The sequence below is a fragment of the Corvus kubaryi genome, unplaced genomic scaffold (genome assembly GCF_017639235.1).
Source record: "Corvus kubaryi isolate FWS band 111438036 unplaced genomic scaffold, C.kubaryi_AGA036_p1.0 37300, whole genome shotgun sequence".
Taxonomy (NCBI): Eukaryota; Metazoa; Chordata; class Aves; order Passeriformes; family Corvidae; genus Corvus; species Corvus kubaryi.
In genome coordinates, this window is record NW_024581093.1 from 6,171,982 (window position 1) to 6,192,328 (window position 20,347).

Here is a 20,347-nt window from a genome sequence, read left to right on the forward strand (position 1 = left end):
GATGGTCTGAGTCCCCCCACCCTGGCTTAGTCCTCACGCACCCACCAAATTCCCGGTCTTCCCCCACACTCAATCCCCCTCCCAGCCAGCCCCTTCCCAGCTGAAACCATCCACCCCTGCCCCAGGTGCTGCCTGAGCACCAGCCTGGGAGCACCCCAGGGGGATCCCCAAGATTTCTGTCTCCCCTTTATCTCCTCAGCCCCTCTCAGATACTCCTAAAACCTCCTGCTTGCTGATTAGGCCATCCCCCATGCTCTGGGAGGTGCCCCATCTCCCACACCCCATCCCTGAGGCTCCCAATCCAGGAGATCCAGGACCCCATGCCCTGGGTGGGCAGCAAGCTATGCCCAAGCAGCCCAGGGAGAGGGGATGCTCGCCAGGGGGCAAGAAGAGACACTGGCAGAGTGCTCCATGGAGAGCCAGCTCTGGTCTGGAGGACAGGACAGGACACCTTAACCAGAGCAAGACCTCTGGCTGGTAGTGCCTATGGCATGGGCACTCTCGGATGCTGAGTGCCAGGCTGAGCCCACTGGCCAGGTAGGAATGGGCCATAGGACACTTCCCTGGTAGCCTCGGTGGCATCGCCTTTTCCCATCTCTCTGCCTGGGTACAAATGTACTACAAATGTTTGCCAGCAGAAGCCAACGGCTGGGGAACGCAGGCTGGAGGAAGGAGCAAGGGGAAAGCTCCCTGCCCACTGCTCCACCACATCTGATCATTGTCATTGTCCGACAACAATTGTCATTGTCCAACATCCAACATTGTCATTGTCAAAGAGAAAGTAAAATGGGTTTTACACAAGCTTTGCTTTGCAGTTTGAGCTCAGCATGTCCCATTTCCAGGGCAGCCCCACAACACCCCTGGATCCAGGAAGCTCATCCTGTGCTGCTTTCCCCCTGCCCCAGGATGGGGAGATGGAGTCCAGCTGCCCATCCGTGCTCCAGTTCACCTGGGGTGATCAGACCCTGGCCCCCCGGAGCAGCCTGGAGCCTCACGGGGCCTGGAGCATCCTGGAGCATCCTAGTGGTGCCCCACAGGGCCTGGAGCACCCCTGACGCCAGAGCAACCTGGGTTCTGGATATCCCCGACGCCAGGGTATCCTGATAGAGGTCCCCAGAACCCGGAGCATCCCTCCGAGGCTTGGAGCATCCCTGATGCCAGAGCGTCCCAGTGGAGCCCCCCAGAGCCTGGAGCATCCCGAAGCCTGGAGCATTCTTTCCGGACGCCCGCGGGAGGGCGCGCCGAGCACCGAGCGGCCTCTCCCGGGACGGGGAGGGGCGGAGGGGCCGGGCCGGGGCCGTGTCCGCCCCGGGTGCGGCGTCGCGCGCGGCCGGGGCGGCGGGGCCATGGCGGTGGCGGAGGCGGCGGAGGCGACGGTGCCATGCCGGGTGCAGTACCTGGAGGACGCGGATCCCTTCGCCTTCGGCAGCTTCCCGGAGCCCCGACGAGCCCCGGTTTACGCCGTGGAGGAGGCGCTGGCCCTGGGGGCGCAGCTGCCCGCGCTGCACCGCCTGGTCGGGGCCCCGCTGCCGGTGAGCAGGAACGGCGGGCGGCGGGGAAAGCACCGTGCGGGGACGGGATTACCGGCCAGAGGGGACCGGGGGGCGAGGGATCGAACGGTTGTGTCCCGGGCAGCGCTCCCGGTGTGAGTCACGGCGGGATTGGTGAGCCCCCGCGGGACATGCCAGCCTCGGCCGGCCGGAGTGAGTCGGCGGGGAGGAAGAGGATGTGTTTGCTCAGAGCAGGCAGGAACCCAGACAGGGGGAAGCAGGATGACGGCAGGCGTCCATCCCCGTGTGGTCGGGGCTGAGCCAGGCAGCGTGTTCCCCACCGGCATCCCGCTTCCACGCGGGCAACCAGGAGCGGAGCGCACCGGCTCCCCAGCCCTCGGGACCTTTGCAGTGTTCCTGCTTGCTGCGGCACCTGGAACTTGGGGAGGTGAAGCTGGGGGCGGGGGGCCACCAGCCCCTGCAGCCCCTCACCGGCCCCTCATCTCACCCGTCCGCCAGCAGCTTTGTCACCAGAGAGCAATACGGAAATTCATGCTGAGCAATTTCCTTCAGGTGGGAGGAAGGCAGGAGGCCGAATGGGAAGCGAGGCACCCTATCTTTTTGTGTGTCCTCAAGCCTGAGTCGGGCTGGGAAGTGGAGGAGACAGGGGAGACAGGGGACCCTCCCAGCGTATCTCCTGTGGGTGTGATGCTCTCGAAGCATCCTTCTCAGGATGGGGACAGGCTTGTTTTCCTCTTTAGGAACGCGAGACCCAGCAGAGCTTGGCAGTAGCTGAGCATCTCCGTCTTGCAGCAATAGAGGAGTGCAGGGAAGGGAGGCAGGAACCCAGGCTGGCTGGGGGATTGTGGAGTCAGAGCCGGAGCAGAGAGATGGGGCAGCAGGAGGGGGAAAATCAGCTCCGTGTGCCCGACACTGAACTTGCTGGCCTGCCAGGGGAGAGGGGATCACTTTGAGACTTTTCCCTGCACCAAACAAACCTCCCCCTTATCCCCCTTTTCATTTTTATTGGAGCAAAGAAGTAGCGTCTCATGTTGTCGCCATCATGGGATTTTTAGGCGGTGACTGAAGGGAGTTTGTTTGGGAACAAACAGCCTGGAGACATGACGAATGGAGCAAACTCAAATTTCAGGCGTGTGCTGTGCTCCCTGGGCAGGACCTGGCTGTAACGGGATCGCCAGCCCGCAGTGCTGCCATGGTGGCACGGGGCAGTGGGAGGGGGAGGGGAGACTGGACACTGCGTTCCCGAGGGCAGGAGCTTTGCAAGGAGGTCCTGTGCCCAGCAGAAGTGTGTTGACCCTGGGATTTCAGGCTCTGTTCTCTGCCCAAGCCAAGCTCTGGATATTTTTTCCTGTAGTTTCCCTATACCATCCCATGACCCTTGGTGAAGTAACAGGTGAACAGCCGGGATCCTGTTCTGGGTTTATAAACCAGATTTCTGGATTATATAGGTTATAAACCATGCTGCCTTTACCACACGGAGCTCTCGGAGGCAGCAAGGGCTGCAAAATGCCCCACCTGACAAGCTGGGATGCTGGCTGGGGTTTGCATGAGCAAACGTGTTCATTGGGAGCCTCCTGCAGTGGGATTTACAGCCTGTGGAGTGAGGTCAGTCTCCCAAACCATCCAGTTCAGTCCAAATTCAGAGCTGCACCCTTGGAGCCATGCAGCCAGTTCCCCTGGCACGACCAGCCAAAGGCTCCCCTGGTGCCCTTTGTGCCAGGTAGCACTCAGCTCCATTAGTTACCGCGCTAAAATTAGTAAATGAACAGTCGGATTTTTCCCAAGGAACTGGCTGTAAAAAAATTCATCTGGGGATGCCTGGTGCCAGGTTTGTCCTGCTGGGCAGCATGCCTGGACCTGCAGAGCACTGGGAAGAGGATGCAGCAATCAGGAGGGAGCTGGGCTGGGGTTACACTCATCGGAGGAGGAGGATTGAGCTGCAGGCAGCCAGGGGATGAGCCGCCATGGGAGAGCAGCTGAGTCCTGCCCTTGCTGGGCCCAGCAAAGCAGCTCCCTGTGCTGGGAACAGCTTAGAGATGATGAGAAAGAGGTTTCTGGTGCAGGCATTGCTGCCTTGAACGGCCTGTCCTGCCCCATGACACCCTTGGTGCTTCCTCTCCCTGAACATGACCTGTCGCTGATGACTTTTTCATGCTCTCCGGGAAGTGTGTTTGTGCTTGGAAATACCTTCCCGCTTTGTTTGCTGCTGCTGCATTGTTTGCCTCCAGGCTGATACTATCTTCTCCTGCTTTCCAGCATTTTTCTAGTACCCTTGGGTGATGCTTGGGCAGGGCGTGGGCGTTTTCTGAACCTCAGGCAGGTTTTGACAGGGCAGGTTTTTTTGGCTGTCCTTTATGTCCCCAAAGGCCCCTGCACTCCCTTGCCTCCCTTGAGCACTATCTCACCTCTGAATCTGGGGATTTTTCCAAACAATTGCAAAACCCTTCAGGCTCGAGTTTTGCTTTCTCCTTCCTCCTCCGGAAATCTGGGAAGAGCAAACAGCTCGATGGCCTCAGTGCCATAAGCTTGCTGAGAGCTCTTGTGCTCGATAAAAGTGCTGGTGGGGCAATCTCCCGTGTGTGAAGTGTCCCATCCCACAGCCCTGTTGCCTTCTGTTTCCTAACAGGCTTGAGGAGGGCTTCGGTGAGGGTCTTTGCCCCACTAACCTCTGGAAGGCACAGAAGTGGTGAGGAGGGGTCATCAGTGGCACTGCTTTCCCGTAATTTGCTGCTTGCTTAGTGCTGAGTGTTGGTGCTCAGCAGCCCCCAGCACTCCCCAGCTCCCAACACCATCCTTGCATGGATCCTGGGGAGGGAGCTGCAGGCAGGCATTCATGCCATGGCTTTTCCAGCTGCTGCCTAGGACTGGGATCTTCCTGCTGCCACCGATCTGTTGATGACCAACGAGAGATTTACTAATGAGCAATGAGCCCAGCTGGAGGAGCTTCAAGAGGGAAGCAAGTTTGCACTTCTGGGGCAACTCTGGGTGACCTCCAGAGATCCCTCCTGGCTTGGGTTTTATCTCCCGCCCCCGCAGTGGCAGTGTTCTCATCCACTTGCTGCCATCCATCATGCAGGAGTGGACAGGGGACAGCACCTGGGTGCCCTGGCAGTGGACACCCCTCTTAGCCCTGCAACTAAATTGTGGTGAATGCCCTTGGCTGAGGTTGGGGTTGGAGTTGGTCCTGCAGGGTAGCTCTATAAACCATCGGCCCCTTGGTGTTCTGGGAGGGTGAGCAGCAGCTGGTGATGCCAGGGCTTTCTGACCGGTCGGTGCCTTGTGTTTAGCTGCTGCCTACTATATTTAAATAATACATTTTTTCTGTAATTTCCCCATAGCCTTTGTAGAAGAGAGGCAGCGATGTTGGGAAATTGTGGTTACTGCAAAAAGAAAGTGTTACAAGGGAGTAAAAGTGTTTCCTTTGCTGGCAGATAAAGAGGATATTTGCTGCCTGGCCTTGGAGCATCCTCCCATGTAGGGGATGGTGTGATAGGGGTGAGCAGGAAAATGTGATGCTGTGGTGGGTGGTGTGAGTTCGTCTGTGTGTGGACAATGTCTCCATATTGGAGGTGGGGAGGTCTCCATCACACCCCCATTGTATCCTGGAATGGTTTGGATTTGAAGGGACCTTAAAGGGATCATCTTGTTCCACCCTGCTGCCATGGGCAAGAACACCTTCCGTTAGACCTGTTGTTCCAAGTCCCATCCAACCTGGCCTTGAACACTTCCAGGGATGGGGCATTCAACACAGAGAGAGAAACCTTTTTAGGTCGTGGGTCCTTGTCACCCATCAGGACTGGCACCAGCATTGTGTCCTCAGTAAGACCCCAGAACCTCCCCGTGAATGGGTGAAGGGCATCCATCTTGCTGCAGGATGGCTGGGACTCCCAGGAGCTGTGGGCTGGATGTGTGAGCATGGGACACTCTCCTCTCCCAGCTCTGCTTTGCCCTTAAGTCCCCATTGCCATCAAAGTCTGGCTCATTTTATAATGGTTTACCAGGCATGAGAGAGGTGGATCAGAGCCACCCCGCACTGGGAGCCATCAGTAACCTGTGACCCCAACTTGCTGCCCCCAGCAGCCCGACACTGAGATCCCAGCTTGATCCTACATGGTATAAACCCCTTGTCCGAATAACCCCTGGCCCTGGGGCAGTCGGTGCTCCCTGGTGTGGAAGTGCTGCCCAGGATTTTTGGCAGGGCAGCAGGAGCCTGGGACAGCCTCTCTCCATCCCCAGGGGATGGTGTTTGCCAGGGGGGCCACAGCCAAACCAGGGCCCAGTGCTTGGAGCATCCCTAGTGGGAAACGTTGCCAAGCTCACACGGGAAATACGCGGGGTCAGGTCCCAGGGGCTTGGCCTCCCCCCACCAGCTGGGATGTGTCACCAGCCCCGAAGGAGCTAGGGATGTTAACTCTGGCTTGCTGGGGCTGTGGCAGCCCAGAGAAGGCAAGGCTTTTGTACTGGAGGTGATCTGCTCTCGCTGTGTTTGAGTGCCTGGGTGGATGCAGGGATGCCTGAGGTGATGCCCAGGAGGCTGCAGGGATGCCTATGGGGATGCAGGGGAGGCCAGGAGGACACAGAGGTGTCTGGGAGGATGCCCAGGAGTATGCAGGATTGGCTGGGTGGATGCAGGGATGTCCAGGTAGAGCAGGGATGCAGGACAGCCTGTCTCAGTGGAGGCATTGAAGCATTCCCCAGCGAGCAAACCCTGTGTGGGGTCAGCATTAGGGACTCTCGCTGTGAAGGCAGAGCTGGCAGCCAGGAGTACCTGCCCACTGCCAGCAGCCTGTGTTTGCTGCACATTGCCATGGCTGGCTGGCGTAGCCAGTGACCACAGGAGGTGGAGTGGGACACATCAACGTCCAACCCAACAACAGTGCCCTGCCAAATTGCCTGCTATCCTGAGGCGTGGTCAGCATTAATTGCTTCAATGCCCGTGGCGTTTTACTTTGCCCTCTGGTATTAACGTCACACTCACAGTGAATTCATATGTGTGAGCTTGTGCACAATGCTGGGATGCAAGGAGATGGGAATGTCATGGAAAGGAACCCCAGTGAGATGCAGGAGCCATACCCAGTATTGCTGTGGGATCTCCAGGGCCACGGTGGGGAAAGGCATTGATGGGAAAGGCCGAGAAGCTGTTCCCATCTGAGCTCCTCAGCCACAAGACTGTGCTTGGAGCTTTTGCAATTTGGAGCTGAAATTGAGGTGGGGTTTTAGATGGCTGATGGCTCCCCACTTCTCTCCCCTATTGCTGCTTGCGCTGCTTGCTCTTGTTTGCACCACGAGCAGCTTTAATAATGGGGTTTTATCCCTGGTCCTCAGCTCCTGCCATGCAGATCTGTTCCTTGGAGGTGGGGTGAGCAGGGCGAGGGTGGGGCAAGGGAGTTGCAAATGCTTTAGGAACAGATCCAGATGTGCAGAGGAGGCAGGGTGCTGACACTGCCCTCCCTCTGCTTCTACTCATGCCTCGAGGGTGAATTCCTGTGTCCCAAAAGACCTGCCTGGGTGCTGTGGGGTGCTGCTGGTGCCAGGGCACCTCAGGGACTTTGTGGGAGCCGTGCCCACTGGCTGTGCACCATAGGCACTGTGCATGGACTTTCTGGGTAGATGCCCTCGCCCCAGCCTTGTCTCAGGGCTGTGCTTATCCCCATCTCAATGGAAGATGCCACGTGGCTGTGGGCTGAGTCAGAGGATGTGTCATCCAGGGGACATCCCAGGGATTTGCCCTGGTTTGGGGTCTCCCTGGCTGGGCTGAGTGCCTGACAGTTCCCTCAGACCCAATCCCTGCAGGCGGGGGCAATTTGCCAGCCCTGGGAGGAGACAGATCCTGCCCCAGTCGCACCCTGCTGACTAAGGGGAGCCTCAGGGAGCCGATCAACCTCTCACCATGGTTCCCACCCAGGGATTGCCGAGGACCTCAATGGCAGCAGGACCGCCCTCACTCAGCCTTTTCCAGCCTGGGGCTCCATGTTTCTCCACAATTAGCACCAGGCTGAGGCAGAGGGTGCTGGGGCATCTCCCTGCAGAGCCAGTGGCTGGGGACAAGTGGGACATGCCACCCCACTCCAGGATGTGTCTGCCAGCTGAGTTTGGTGTGGGCAGGAGGGTGACCTGGGAATGCTCTGGGAGCCAGGAGGGCTGTGGTGGGCGTGGGCGCTCAGCCTGGCTGTCTGCATCCCCAGCTGGAGGACTGCACGCTGCAGGTCTCGCCCTCTGGACACTACCTGGACCTTGACTTGTCCCTGCTGGAACAGAAGGATGATCTGGAGGGTTTCTATGAGGAGGTCAGGTGAGGCACATGGGGTACCTGAGCCCTGTGGGAAGAGGACACAGGGACTCCACATGTGTGTGAACACCAGGGGCAAGGAGCCAGGGGCTGTGGTGATCCCACTGCAGGCACTCACACTGCATTTTCCTCCACCTTAGGAAGGGGAGACGGCCAACCCTGATCCTGCGCACGCAGCTCTCCGTCCGAGTCCACGCCATCATCGGTGAGTTGGGGCTGCTCTCTCCTTCAGGCTGCTCCAGCAGCTCCACTGCCCTGGATGGTGGAGGTTTGGCCTCGGCAGTGAGTTGTGGCCAGGCTTTTTATGATGGAGAGGGCTGCTTCCACCCCATAACTCCTCCCAGAGATCAGGGGGCATGGTCCTCATGGGGTACCCGCTGGGTTAATCCCCTCCATCCTCAGAGATCAGGACTTTTGCCTCTTGGGCTGGGAGCCCACCGCCCACTGCAGTTATTCTGGGTCATTCAGGCAAGCTCTGAATATAGCTGCGAAGACATAAACAAAAGGCTCTTGCGCAGCAGAAAGTGCTGCCATCATTCAGGCAGCCTGCTCTGAGGTCCTGCAAAATATTCAGGAGTCTCAAGACGTTTTTTTGTCTTTGGCAGGGGGAAAACAAGCGCTGAGCAGAGTGATGCCAGATGGGCATTGGGCTGGCTGTGCAGGGCTGCAGCTGAGCTATGCGGGAAGGGGCAGGAAGCCCAGGGTCAGGGTCATGGTCATGCTCTTTGTCAGCAGTTCCCAGGCTCTGTCTGAACCCTGAGCTCTTCTGCTTTCCCTCCCAGCTGCCCTGCTTTCCCTCTCATCTGTCTGACAAGCTGATAAGCGAGTGGAGGAGGCTGCCGGGACACTGTGTTTTACAGGGCATATCTGGAGGACTACTTGACATCTTGTTTTTGGCTTGTTACAGCTCTAAGCCTGACCCAAATAAGTTGGGATGCATGGCTAACTCAATTTTTGCATGTGGGAAGTGCTGGCTCCCAATGGCTTTGGTGTCTTCATGGGGCCTTCCAGCTTCCCAATGCCCCGGCTGCTCCACACTGGCTCCTGCCTGCAGGCATCACCCCCATAAGCACATAGTCTCCAGCCCAGTGACAGTCCTGCCCCCAAGCAACCCATGTCACACTACCATCCTTCCCATCCTCATCCTGTGGTTTTTCCCAAGCCCTGGGGCTGCTGGGAACTCTGGGACCATGGCATGGCTGTGCCCAGGGAGAGACGGCTAAAAGTAGCTCAGCCTCCTGCCTGTGTTCATGTTTAGGTTCTGCACAGGAAACCAAAGGGGATATTTGTCATATCTGGTCAGAAAAAAAAGGGCAAAAAAAAGGAAATAAGAAAGTGGCAGAGCTGAAATATGTAGTTGTGGAACAGCAGCTGCTTCCAGCCAGTGTGTCCCACAGCCGGGGCGGTGCCGGCACGGGGGTTGGCAGGGGGCACGGGGGTTGATCAGGATGTGGGGCTGTCCCAGGAAGCAGTGCTGGTTCAGCAGTGAGCCCCTCCCACCACGTCTCTCCTTTCCTCCCAGAGAAGCTGTACAACTCGCAGGGGCCGGAGCTGCGGAGGTCCCTCTTCTCCCTGAAGCAGCTCTTCCAGGTGAGGTGGTGCTGGTGCAGTGGGGGGCCAGGGGCTCCCCCAGAGCTGGCTGCCCACCCCACACTGTGGTAACACTTGGCCTTCTCCCCACAGGAGGACAAGGACCTGGTGCCAGAGTTCGTGAACCTGGAGGGGTTGACATGCCTGATCAAAGTGGGGGCAGAAGCTGACCAGAACTACCAGAATTACATCCTCCGGGGTTGGTATTTGGGCACAGGGCACCTGTGGAGCAGGTTGCCTAAAGAAGCTGTGGATGCCCCATCCCTGGAAGTGTTCAAAGCCAGGTTGGATGAGTCTTTGATGCAACCTGGTCTAAGGGAAGGTGTCCCTGCCTGTGGCAGGGGAGTTGGAATGAGATGGTCTTTAAGGTCCCTTCCAACCCAAACCATTCCACAATTCTATGCTTATCCCCAGGAAGGAATGTTGGCACTCACGGTGGGTGAGCCAGCAAATCTGCCAGGGCTACTCTGCCTTCCCAGCTGCCAGACATCGCCCTTGCTGCGATGATGCTGTGCAGGGATGGGAATTCCCAACCCCTGCCTGCTGCACCGTCAGCCTGCCCACTCTCTGCCTTGCAGCCTTGAGCCAGATCATGCTCTTCATGGATGGGATGCAGGGTGTCATCAACCACAACGAGACTGTCCAGTGGCTGTACACGCTGTCAGGAAGCCCAGTGAGTGCCTGTTGTTCTTGGGGAGCTGTCTGTGCCCTCCACTGCACCCCCTTCCCTGCTTGTGGCTGTTCCCTTGCACCATCCCTCAGAGGATGTACTTCACTTTCTGCCTCTGGGCTTGGTACCCTGGTACCTTTGCTTGTGTTGGGTCCTACTCCCACCCATCTGGAAGTCACCCAGGATCTGCAGAGCTCCCTGTCCTGATGTGACCACATTCCCAGGCACAGAGCTTGAGTAAGACACTCCTGCTCCAGGTCCCTTCCCAGTGCCTCTTGGCCGTCAGCCTCACAGCTGCAGGTCCCTGGCTCCACGGCAAAGCTCCCAGTCCTGGGGCATGGGCACAGCCATCCCACAGTGTCCCAGCAGCACGCTGGCAGGCTCCTGCCACTGCTGCTGTCCCAGCTGCCATTCCTTGTCCCAGTTTCGCCTGGTGGTGAAGACGGCACTGAAGCTGCTCCTGGTGTTTGTGGAGTACACAGAGCCCAACGCCTTGCTGCTCATCCGCGCCGTCAATGCCGTGGATCAGGCGAGAGGTAGGTGCAGCTCCAGCCTCCTGCAAGGTCCCTGCTGGGGGACAGTGTCCCCTCCCAGCCTGCATATCACCTGTTCGTGCCTTTTTTCCCAGGTGCCTGTCCATGGTCCAACCTAATGGCCATCCTGGGGCAGCGCAATGGGGCTGACACGGAGCTGCTGGTGTTCACCATGACGCTGATCAACAAGGTCTGTGAGGGTGTCCCTGTGGTGCCACACTGGTGGGGCTCAGTGTGGATCACCCCAGTGCCAGCAGCATCCCTCTGATTCTGCCCAGACACTGGCAGCCCTCCCAGATCAGGACACCTTCTACGATGTGACCGACTGCCTGGAGCAGCAGGGCATGGAGCAGGTGGTGCAGCAGTACCTGGGCAGCAAGGGCACCGACCTCGACTTGAAGCAGCAGTTCACACTCTACGAGGTGAGCAGGGCTCCAGCAGGATCTGGCCGTGTGCTGCCTGCCTCCAGCAGGAAGGGTGGGTGCATGGGGTGGCAGGGATGCTGCTGTGCCCAGTGCCATAACCCTGGTCCCTCCACAGAGTGCTCTCAAGCTGGAGGATGATGTGGAAGAGCCGCCCCCAGGGGGACGCAAAGAGCGGAGGAGGACAGACGAGGGCCGGCGTGGGTGGCGATGCCAGGGTGGCTCCCAGGATGCCGGTGCTGATGCCCAGCCACTGCTGGGGTCTCCTGGCACTCCAAAGGAGGCCCCAGCTGAGGACACCCTGCCTGTCCCTGCACCGACCAGCCCAGCAGAGTAAGTGCAGCTGGAGGTGGTCTGCGGTGGGGATGCTCCTGGCATGGTGGAGACACTGAGATGCCGCATAAACAGCACTTGGATCCATTGCTGGTGCCAGGGTGGAGAGCAGCCCTGTGGGACCTGCTCTCAGTCCCTGTCACCTTCTTCCAGACCCTGTCCCACCAGCATCTACAACAGCACGTCCAGCGTGCGGCTGGCCCTGGCCTCCCCCGCGGCTGAGAAGGAGCAGCCCCCGGGCCCAGGAGAGCGCAGTGTCTACAAGTAAGGAGCCAGGAGGGGCTGGGTGCATGGAGGTCTCCCAGGGCAGCAGGATGGGCTCCCAGGAGCATGAGGTGTGTCCATCCCAGGGCACACTCTGCCTTTCCCAGGAGGAAGCAGTCTGGGAGGGCACTGGAGCTGGAGATATGTATGAGGGAGCAGCAGGTGTCAAAGGGTCCAGCCAGGGGCTCCAAGGCATCCCTCGGGCATGCACAGTTCTGCTCCAGCTCCTCCTCATTCTCCTCTCTGCCCACGCTTGCCCTCTCCTCTGCCCACTCTTTCTGTCTTTCCTTTTGCAGGCTGCACCAAACTGCCCCTGTCTGGTAAGTGCCTGGGCTCTGCACGTGCTTGCTCCCTCCCAGCATGATGATAGAATCATAAGATCCTGGAACAGTTTGGGTTGAAAGGGACCTTAAAAATCTTCTAGTTCCAATGCTTCCACTAGACCAGCCTTGTCTTACAGGGATGGGGCATCCACAGCTTCTCTGGGCAACCCATGCCAGTGTCTCACCACCCTCACAGGGAAGAATTTCTTCCTAATACCCAATTTAAACCTACTTTGTTTCAGCTTAATGTGCTATTAATTCTCCCTTGCCCTATCCTATGATGCTCTGGGGGCAGTGGGCGCTTGCACCCACCTTGCTGCCCCCATCCCTCGCCTCTCCCCTTCAATTCCTATCTGCAGGACCCCAACCCACTCCCCCATCACCCCACAGGATATGGCACCCTCTGATTCCCGCTTTGGGGTGAGGTGTCCCTGCTGGGGGTGGTACAGCCTGCTCCAGGTGTCCTGGCCTGGTGCAGGAGACGATTTCCCATCTCTCCAGCACCTGATGCCATGTGCTGCCTGGGTAGGAGGGGACTCGCCAGGGCTCTCCTGGCTCCCCATGAACCCTGGGGCCATGCTGGAGGGCTGCCAGGTGGTGTGTGCAGGACACACAAGCCCCAAGGGGCTGCCAGCAGCGGGGGCTAACCCCTGTTTTCCCTCAGGCGGGAGGATGCCCCCTCCTTGCATGGGGACAAGCCTATTTTGAAGAAGTTTGAGTAAGTAGAGGCATGCGTGTGTCTCCAGGCATGCGCTTCCTTGGACTGGTGCCCGGCTGGAGGTATCTGGGCTCCGGCCACACAGGGAATGAGGAGCAGGAGCGTGCCCTCAAGTCCCTGCCTTGGTGCCCTCCTGGGTTTTGCAGCTTTTGGATGAAGGTTGCAGTGAGCACCGGGTCTTTTGGGACCAACTGGTGACAGCAGCACCCTGATGGCAGAAGCCTTCAGCTTCCATGGGGCTGCAGTGACCCTGTCCCTGAGCCATGGGGCCATTGCCTCTCTCTGCAGGGCTCAGAGGAGGTTGAATCCTCGGTGTCCCTGATGCGGTGTGGCCAGTGCAGGAGGTTTCTGTGCTGTGGGACTGGCTGTGCAGTGTGGCATGGTGTGGTGTGCTGGTTATCCCTGTTGTCCCCATCCCTGCTTTGCTCCCAGCTAATGTCCACCCCATCTTGCAGAGCTCGCTTTTTGGAAAACCTGGCTGCAGCCCAAAAGGAGAAGATCTCTTCCATGGCCAAGGGACGGCTCGATGTCCTCAGCGATACTACACTGGAGCATCCTACTGCTCTTGCATGGGAAAGAGACCACGGCACCTCTGATTCCAGGATGGAGCCACCCAGCATAAGTAGGTGCTGCCAGGGTGTGTGTTCCCAGCTCATCCAGGTCCCTGGGGTGGGGATTAGTGGCCCCTCTGTCCTCATCCCATGCCTGTGATACACAGAGCCTTGGAGGAGCTGGTGGTAGCACCTCGCTAAAAATGCTGGCATCTGAGCACACCCCAATGAGGAACAGGACTCCAACTCCACGTGGAGCCCAGCACCACTTGCCCCCTCCAAGCAGAGTGTCCCAGCTTCTTCCTCTCTCCCTGCAGGGTCTCGTTTGGCTCGACCTGACACCACTGACTCCTGCAGCACCATCTCCTCTGACACCAAGTTTATGCTGGACATGCTCTATGCCAAGGGCTCCTCGGAGTCGGAAATGGAGAAGGTGTTCCATGAAATACCTTTACCCCCTCGGATCCAGGACGAGGTGGAAATGGACACCAAGGGAAGTAGCAGCCAGGATCAGGAGAGTGGCCGGCTCTGTGGCAGGGCTCTAGATGGGCCAGTGGCCAGTGCCCATGCCAAGCTGGTACGTGCCGTGTCCAGCATAGATGCCGAGACCCACACGCAGAAGCTGGAGAACACTGGGATGATGCCCATCAAAAAGGACACAGAGCTGACATGGGAGCGCCTGGAGACCATCCCTGTGCAGCTGAAGATCAAGGACCTGGACTTCACTGATCTGGGGGAAGAAGAAGATTTTGACATCCTGGACACGGGGCCAATGACCAACGGATCCTTCCTCCATCCTGGCATTGAAGCAATGAGTGCTGGAACATTCATGGCTCCCCCTCCACCTCCTGCCCTCCCTGGTTGTCCACCACCACCTCCACCTCCTGCCATCCCTGGTTGCCCACCACCTCCACCTCCACCTCCTGCCCTCCCTGGTTGCCCACCACCTCCACCTCCTGCTATCCCTGGTTGCCCTCCACCTCCACCTCCTGCAGTCCCCAGCTGCCCACCCCCACCAGGGCTGCCAGGCCTCTCAACAACAGATGGCCCCTCCCAGGCCAAGAAGAAGAGGACAGTGAAGCTCTTCTGGAAGGAGCTGAAGCAGCTGGATAGCACTGTGGGGCCTGGCAAGTTCGGCCAGGGGACACTCTGGGCATCCCTGCAGAATGTCGAGGTCAATGCTGCCAAACTGGAGCATCTCTTTGAGTCACGGTCAAAGGAAGCGCCAACCTCAAAGGTACCGGTGGGCATCCACTGGCCAAGGGGACTTGAGGAGTGGGAGGAAGACTGTGGGTTCCTGTGGGGACCCTCGGCATGCACTGTCACCCTTACCCTGTGTCGAGGATGGGCACCAGCAGCCCAGAGGTTCAATGGGGATGATTATGTGCAGTGCACAGATTTGGTTTGGCTCACTGCATGGTCTGTGTTCATGATAAGTTCATGAGGGTGAGCCCTTTGCCTGGCTGTCCCCGTCCATCCTGTCCTCTTTGCAGAAAGCCATCGATGGGAAGAAGGTGGTGGTGGTGTTGGACCCCAAGAGGAGCAACGCCATCAACATTGGCCTCACCGTGCTGCCACCCATCCATATAATCAAGACAGCTGTGCTCAACTTTGATGAGTTTGCGGTCAGTAAGGAAGGGATTGAGGTGAGCACAAGAGAAGCAAGGTCATTTCCCCAGGCTGGGAGACCTCCAAGCCATGCTGCCTGGGATGACACATCCCGTGCATGGAGTCTGACATATCCCTCTTTCTCTGCTCTAGAAAATCCTAACCATGGTCCCAACTGAGGAGGAAAAACAGAAGATCCAGGAGGCCCAGTTGGCCAATCCTGACGTGCCTTTGGGCTCTGCAGAGCAGTTCTTGCTCTCCCTGTCTTCCATCAGTGACCTCACAGCCAGGCTCCAGCTCTGGGCCTTCAAGCTGGACTATGAAAGCCTGGAGCAGGTACGGAGCCATGTACCCCATCTCCCCTCTGCCCTCCCACCGCTGACACCCCAGCAGTGCTAAGCACTGAGCCAAGCATGTTTCTGGTGAGGACCAGTCAAATCCAAACATGGGAGGTGCCATCCTGGCTGGGGATGGGCTTCAGGTCCCCAAGGCAAGCATGGGCTTGGATTGACCAGGAGGTGGTTGTCCTCATGGGTGAATGCTGAAGTTCCCAAAGGAGAGAGTGGCCAAGGGATCTCACCTGCTTCTCCCCTCACCCAGGAGATCGCAGAGCCGCTCTTTGATCTGAAGGTAGGCATGGAGCAGCTGGCCAGAAATCACACATTCAAGTGCATCTTGGCCACACTGCTGGCTATGGGCAACTTCTTGAATGGTTCCCAGGTGAGGAGCAGGGTGAGGACCAGCCATGCAGCATGGGCACCCAGAAGGGTCCATGGGGAGCTGGGAGGTGCTGGTGGGGACCCAGTGGGTCTGCAGACTGGATGTCTGCTGGAGTAGGGAAGAGAGTCCCTGCTAAGTCCATTGGGTTTCAGAGCAGAGGCTTTGACCTGGGCTACCTGGAGAAGGTCTCGGAAGTGAAGGACACGGTGCACCGGCAGTCCCTGCTCTACCATCTCTGCCAGATGGTGGTAGAGAAGTTCCCAGAAACCACTGACCTCTACTCAGAAATTGCCTCCATCACCCGCTCCGCCAAGGTGAGGCAAGGCAGGTGAACCCGGGCAAGGATAGGGTGTGGGTCCTGTGGCTGCCCAGCTACACCAGCATGGCCAGGGACTGACATCTCACTCTTCCAGATTGACTTTGAAGAGCTGGCCAACAGCCTGGTGCAGCTGGAGCGGAGGTGCAGGGCCTCCTGGCACAACCTGAAGGTGATTGCCAAGCATGAGACCAAGCCAGTGCTGAAGACCAAGCTGACAGAGTTCCTCAAGGACAGCACTCAGCGCATCATCGTCCTGAAGGTGGTGCACAGGCGTGTCCTCAACAGGTTGGTGGCTTGGGGACACAGCAGGAACCTCGCAGTCTGTTTGGTGGCCCACTGTGACCGGTGTTCCCATAGGTTTCACTCCTTCGTGCTGTACCTGGGGTACCCGGTGAGCGCGGCGCGGGACGTGAAGGTGACGTCCATCTGCAAACTGCTGCGGGAGTTCGCCCTGGAGTACCGCACATGCTGGGAGCGCGTCCTGCAGCAGCAGAAGAAACGTGCTGCCCACCGCGAGCGCAGCAAGACCCGGGGACGGCTCATCACCGAGGTACGGGGACACTCGGCTGGGTGCCACCAGGAGGTGATGCTCCCCATGTCCCCAACACCAACCTCTCCTCCCATTGCAGACTGAGAAATTCTCTGGCATTGCCGAGGCAGTTTTGCCATCTGCCGTGGTGTCCAGCAGCCCCAAGGAGCAGATGGAAGCGGGTCACGAGAGCATGAAGATTGTGCTGACCTCCCCCACAGATATCCCTGCCCGCCGCAGCAGAGCCAGCCAGGGTAGGAGCAGGATGGCAAAGGAACTCAAGGCATGCCCAGCTGGCTGGGAACAGCTGGTGCCAGCATCCTCAATATCCCCATACAGGAACTGGGTATGGCACCCCGACCCAGGGCTCTCCAGCCCAGGAGGATGTTCCCAGCTCCCCTGATGATGCTTCAGATGAAATCATGGACCGGCTGGTGAAATCAGTGACTCACAATGCCAACCCCCGACCCTGCCCCAACAAAGAGCGCAAGAGGTCCCGTGGCAATCGGAAATCCTGTAAGTCCCATCCCTGTGTCCTTGTGCCCTGTTCCATCTCTGTTCCCGCGCTCTGTCCCTGTACTCTGTCCCATCTCCATGTCCCTGTCCCATCTCTGTGTCCCTGCCCAGATGCTTTTTCCCAGCTCTGTGTCCCTGTCCCCTTACCCTTTCTCTTTGTTGCCATGCCCTGTCCCATCTCTGTATCTCTCTTCCCATGCTCTACCCAGTCCCCATACTCCTTCACATCTCTGTCCCTGCCTTCTGTTCCATCTCCATGTCTCTGTACTCTGTCTATATGCCTCGTCCCATCTCCATGTCTCTGTGCTCTGTCCTCATGCCTTGTCCTTTGTGTCCTTGTTCCCATGCCTTGTCTGGCTCCTTCCCCATGGGCCACCCATGACCTGCCATGCTGAGCCCACCAGGCAGGACGTACCCTGAGACCAGTCTGTGCCACTGCATCCCATTACCCCTGCCCTGCCTGGGCAGGCCCCCAGTGCATGGGGACTCTGGCACCCAGTGCTGCTCGTGCTGCCAGTGCCGCACTCTCCTCTTCCTGCAGTGCGGCGGACGCTGAAGAGCGGGCTCAGCGATGAACTGGTGCAGGCACTGGGCCTGGGGCGGGCACCTGACATGGAGGTTTGAGGGGGCCGAGAGGGCCCCTGCTGCTCCCTACTGCCAGCAGCCCCCCGGCAGGACGTGGTGGCAGCCCCTGCGGTTCCAGGATCAGGACACTACGCACCTTTGGCCTTGCCTCACTTTTCCCTGCTGGCCTCGCCTCACTTTTCCCTGCTGGCCTCCAGCTCCTGGGGGTGCAGGCAGCAGGATGGGAGTGATGCCCCAGAGCTGCTCTGTGGCGACCGGGATGGAGGATGCTCAGCACCCATGCATGGAGGCTCAGGGTTCATCTTCTCAACAGTATTAGAGGGGTCAAGGGGCTGGACTCAGACCCCCTCTGGGAACTGAGTCTGGCCCACGGCTGCTGTGGCAATAAAATGATCTGATATGCTGCCAGCATCTCTTGTTCTTGTACCTGAGAGGCCAGAATTCTGTGATACTCCCTGGCCAAGCCAGTATCTCTCCTCTTGCATCCCCAGCCTTGCTGCCTGGGGCAAGCACTCAGCCAGCCCTGTGGCTTGCAGGCACCATCGTCCCTCTGGGGACAGCACAGTCCCCTCTGTACCAGGACAGCTGGGGGACTTTCCAAAAGGAGCAAGGACTGCTGCCAGGCTCAAGGCTGCACACTCAAGGGCAGGAGCAGCGGCTCGAGCACAAGGCCACAGCACAGTAAAATCATCTCACACCTCACTTCTCCTTTACAAACCTCTCCTGGAGAGTTTAGCCAGACCCAGACCTGGGTCAGAGGCAGGGTGGTTGTTCCCCTCTAGGAGCAGGTCCAGGGGACAGCAGCCATGTGTCCCCCAGCTGCAAGCCTCGGAAATACCTGTGCTTGGCTGCCTGTTCCTATAAATACATCAAGGAGAGCATCTGCTTGTCCCCATGACAGCCTAGGAGATGTTCCTGCCACCTCCTGTCCCAGTGTGGCTCATGCCATGCCAGACACAGATTAAACCCCACACTGGGTGCTGGCTGTGATGCTCCTCACAGGTGGGTACCGTTCCTGAGCATCCCCCTCTGCCAGCTGTGGTGCTTTGGGCACTGTCACCTGTGGTGGAGGCATTTGGGAATGGTGTCATGTCATCCATCATGACAGCTCCACCTCGGCGCTGCCCTGGCGCTGCCTCCAGCCCTGAACCCGCACAGCAGGTCTCTGTGGTGTTCAAGGAATGAAGAAGAACTCCACAGGGCAGGGCAGCTTTTTCCTCCTGGCTATCTCTGCCCAGGGTTGTTTCTCTCCCACGAGGCTGGACATGCCAGCCTGCCCCAGCTTGCAGTGTGTCTGAGATGTTCCTGAGTGGCCCTGAGAGCAGCAAGATGCCACACTGAGAGCTGCAGGTGTCCCAGAAGTGCCCCAAGATGTGGTCTGGCTTTCCTGCCTTCTGGGTGCTTGACTTGGGGCTGCAAAAACAGGACAAAGAGGTTATGATAGGCAACAACGAGACACAGGAGGAAGGAGAAAGGGTTGAGAAAGCACCTTCTTGACTCCTGCACCTACTCTAGGCACCTAAAGTGACATTACACATGTCACAATCCCAGGATTGTTACTCCTGAGGGCTTGCTGGGGGAAACTGAGGCAGGGTGCAGGGGAACATGTTTGGGTTTTTCCACCTTTTTTTTTTTTCAGCCTTGGTGTTATTTCCAGGACTCCCAGCCTGGCCCTGGACACATGCTGCCCTTGAGCGGCGCCTGAAGTGCTTGGCTTGGCCACAGCACAAGTGGTTTATGCCAAAAATACAACTGGCAGGGGTGACCCCCTGGGAAGGAGAGGGGGTGGCAGGATCCTGCAGGCACCTTTGCGAGCTGAGGCGGGTTTGTGGCAGTCACCTGGGGCACGTGTGGCTTTAGCAGCATCAGCAGTGATGGGGTTGGCGTGCTGCATCCCCAGTTGGCTCCTCGAGGTGGGATGAAGTGACCCTGCCAGGGCACCCCGTGGCACCCAGCACCTCCATTCCTTTCCCCATCTCCATCCCTCCCTTCATGCCCACGCCAGCCCGCGACCACGAGCTGTGTCTCGCTGCCACGAGGGGGCATGGTGGCCACACGCACGGGGAGGCCACCCTAAAGGACGCTTCACGTCCCAAAAGGACGCCCGGTGTCCTGCCGCTCTTCAGGCACTCGCCGCTGGCCTTCAGCTTGTTGCTGTCCCTTGCCTGGCACCCGGCAGGGCTGCACCCTGCTCCCCCTACCCAGCGACACATCCTGCCTCTTTCATGTCTCCTGTTGAATGACAGCCGCGTCCTTGGTCCTGGCTGTTTGTCTGGCTGGCGGGGACAGGCTCCTGTCCCCTATGATCAGCTGTGTCTCCAGGGCTTGTCCCTGGCCCCATCCTGCCCTGGCCCCCTTCCAGGCAGTGGGGAGGAGCAGGGGACAGCAGGAACGAGCCTGGCTCCACTTTATGTTGCATTTACCCTCTTCTGTGTCTTCCATCCTTGCTGTGATAGAAGATGTCCCCTGCCTTCTCCATCCCACCTTTTCCATGGGACTGTCCCAGCACAGGGTCCTGTTTGCTGCCACACTCCGAGGTCAGCTCCAGATTCATGCTACATGGGCATGTCCCCAATGCCACCCCCAAGCTCAGGGTGGGGGATTGCCTGTGGTCCTGGCCTTGTGGTTGCCATGAAGCCCCACCACCTTGCGTGGGAAGCACAATTCCCATCAGTGACAGCACAACCTCTCTTCTCTTCCCAGGTCAGAGCCATTTCAAGCACTTCTTGCAAGCACTGGTGCACCTTGACCACCTTCCAGAAGCATTATGATCATCAACCCCCCCCCCAAAATTCTTCCTCCTGCCTCAGCTGGAGGACACCTACTCTACTTCCTGGCCTCAACCCTCTTAAGCAACTTCAGGCTG

The 20,347-nt window shown here is 58.6% G+C and overlaps 1 protein-coding gene across 1 annotated transcript; it reads left to right on the top strand.

The window, feature by feature from the left end:
- The first annotated feature begins 1,313 nt into the window (after window positions 1-1,313).
- FHOD1 (formin homology 2 domain containing 1) lies at window positions 1,314-17,892 on the top strand. The gene is made up of 22 exons (XM_042027314.1): window positions 1,314-1,532; window positions 7,697-7,803; window positions 7,941-8,005; window positions 9,323-9,390; window positions 9,484-9,589; window positions 9,969-10,063; window positions 10,485-10,596; window positions 10,689-10,783; window positions 10,872-11,015; window positions 11,134-11,348; window positions 11,502-11,612; window positions 13,109-13,275; window positions 13,522-14,441; window positions 14,698-14,850; window positions 14,966-15,148; window positions 15,413-15,532; window positions 15,685-15,846; window positions 15,946-16,136; window positions 16,209-16,401; window positions 16,481-16,634; window positions 16,720-16,896; window positions 17,438-17,892. Exons 1-22 carry the CDS (start codon window positions 1,347-1,349, stop codon window positions 17,518-17,520), a joined length of 3,807 nt encoding a protein of 1,268 aa, XP_041883248.1. The 5' UTR covers window positions 1,314-1,346; the 3' UTR covers window positions 17,521-17,892.
- Window positions 17,893-20,347: the final 2,455 nt, after the last annotated feature.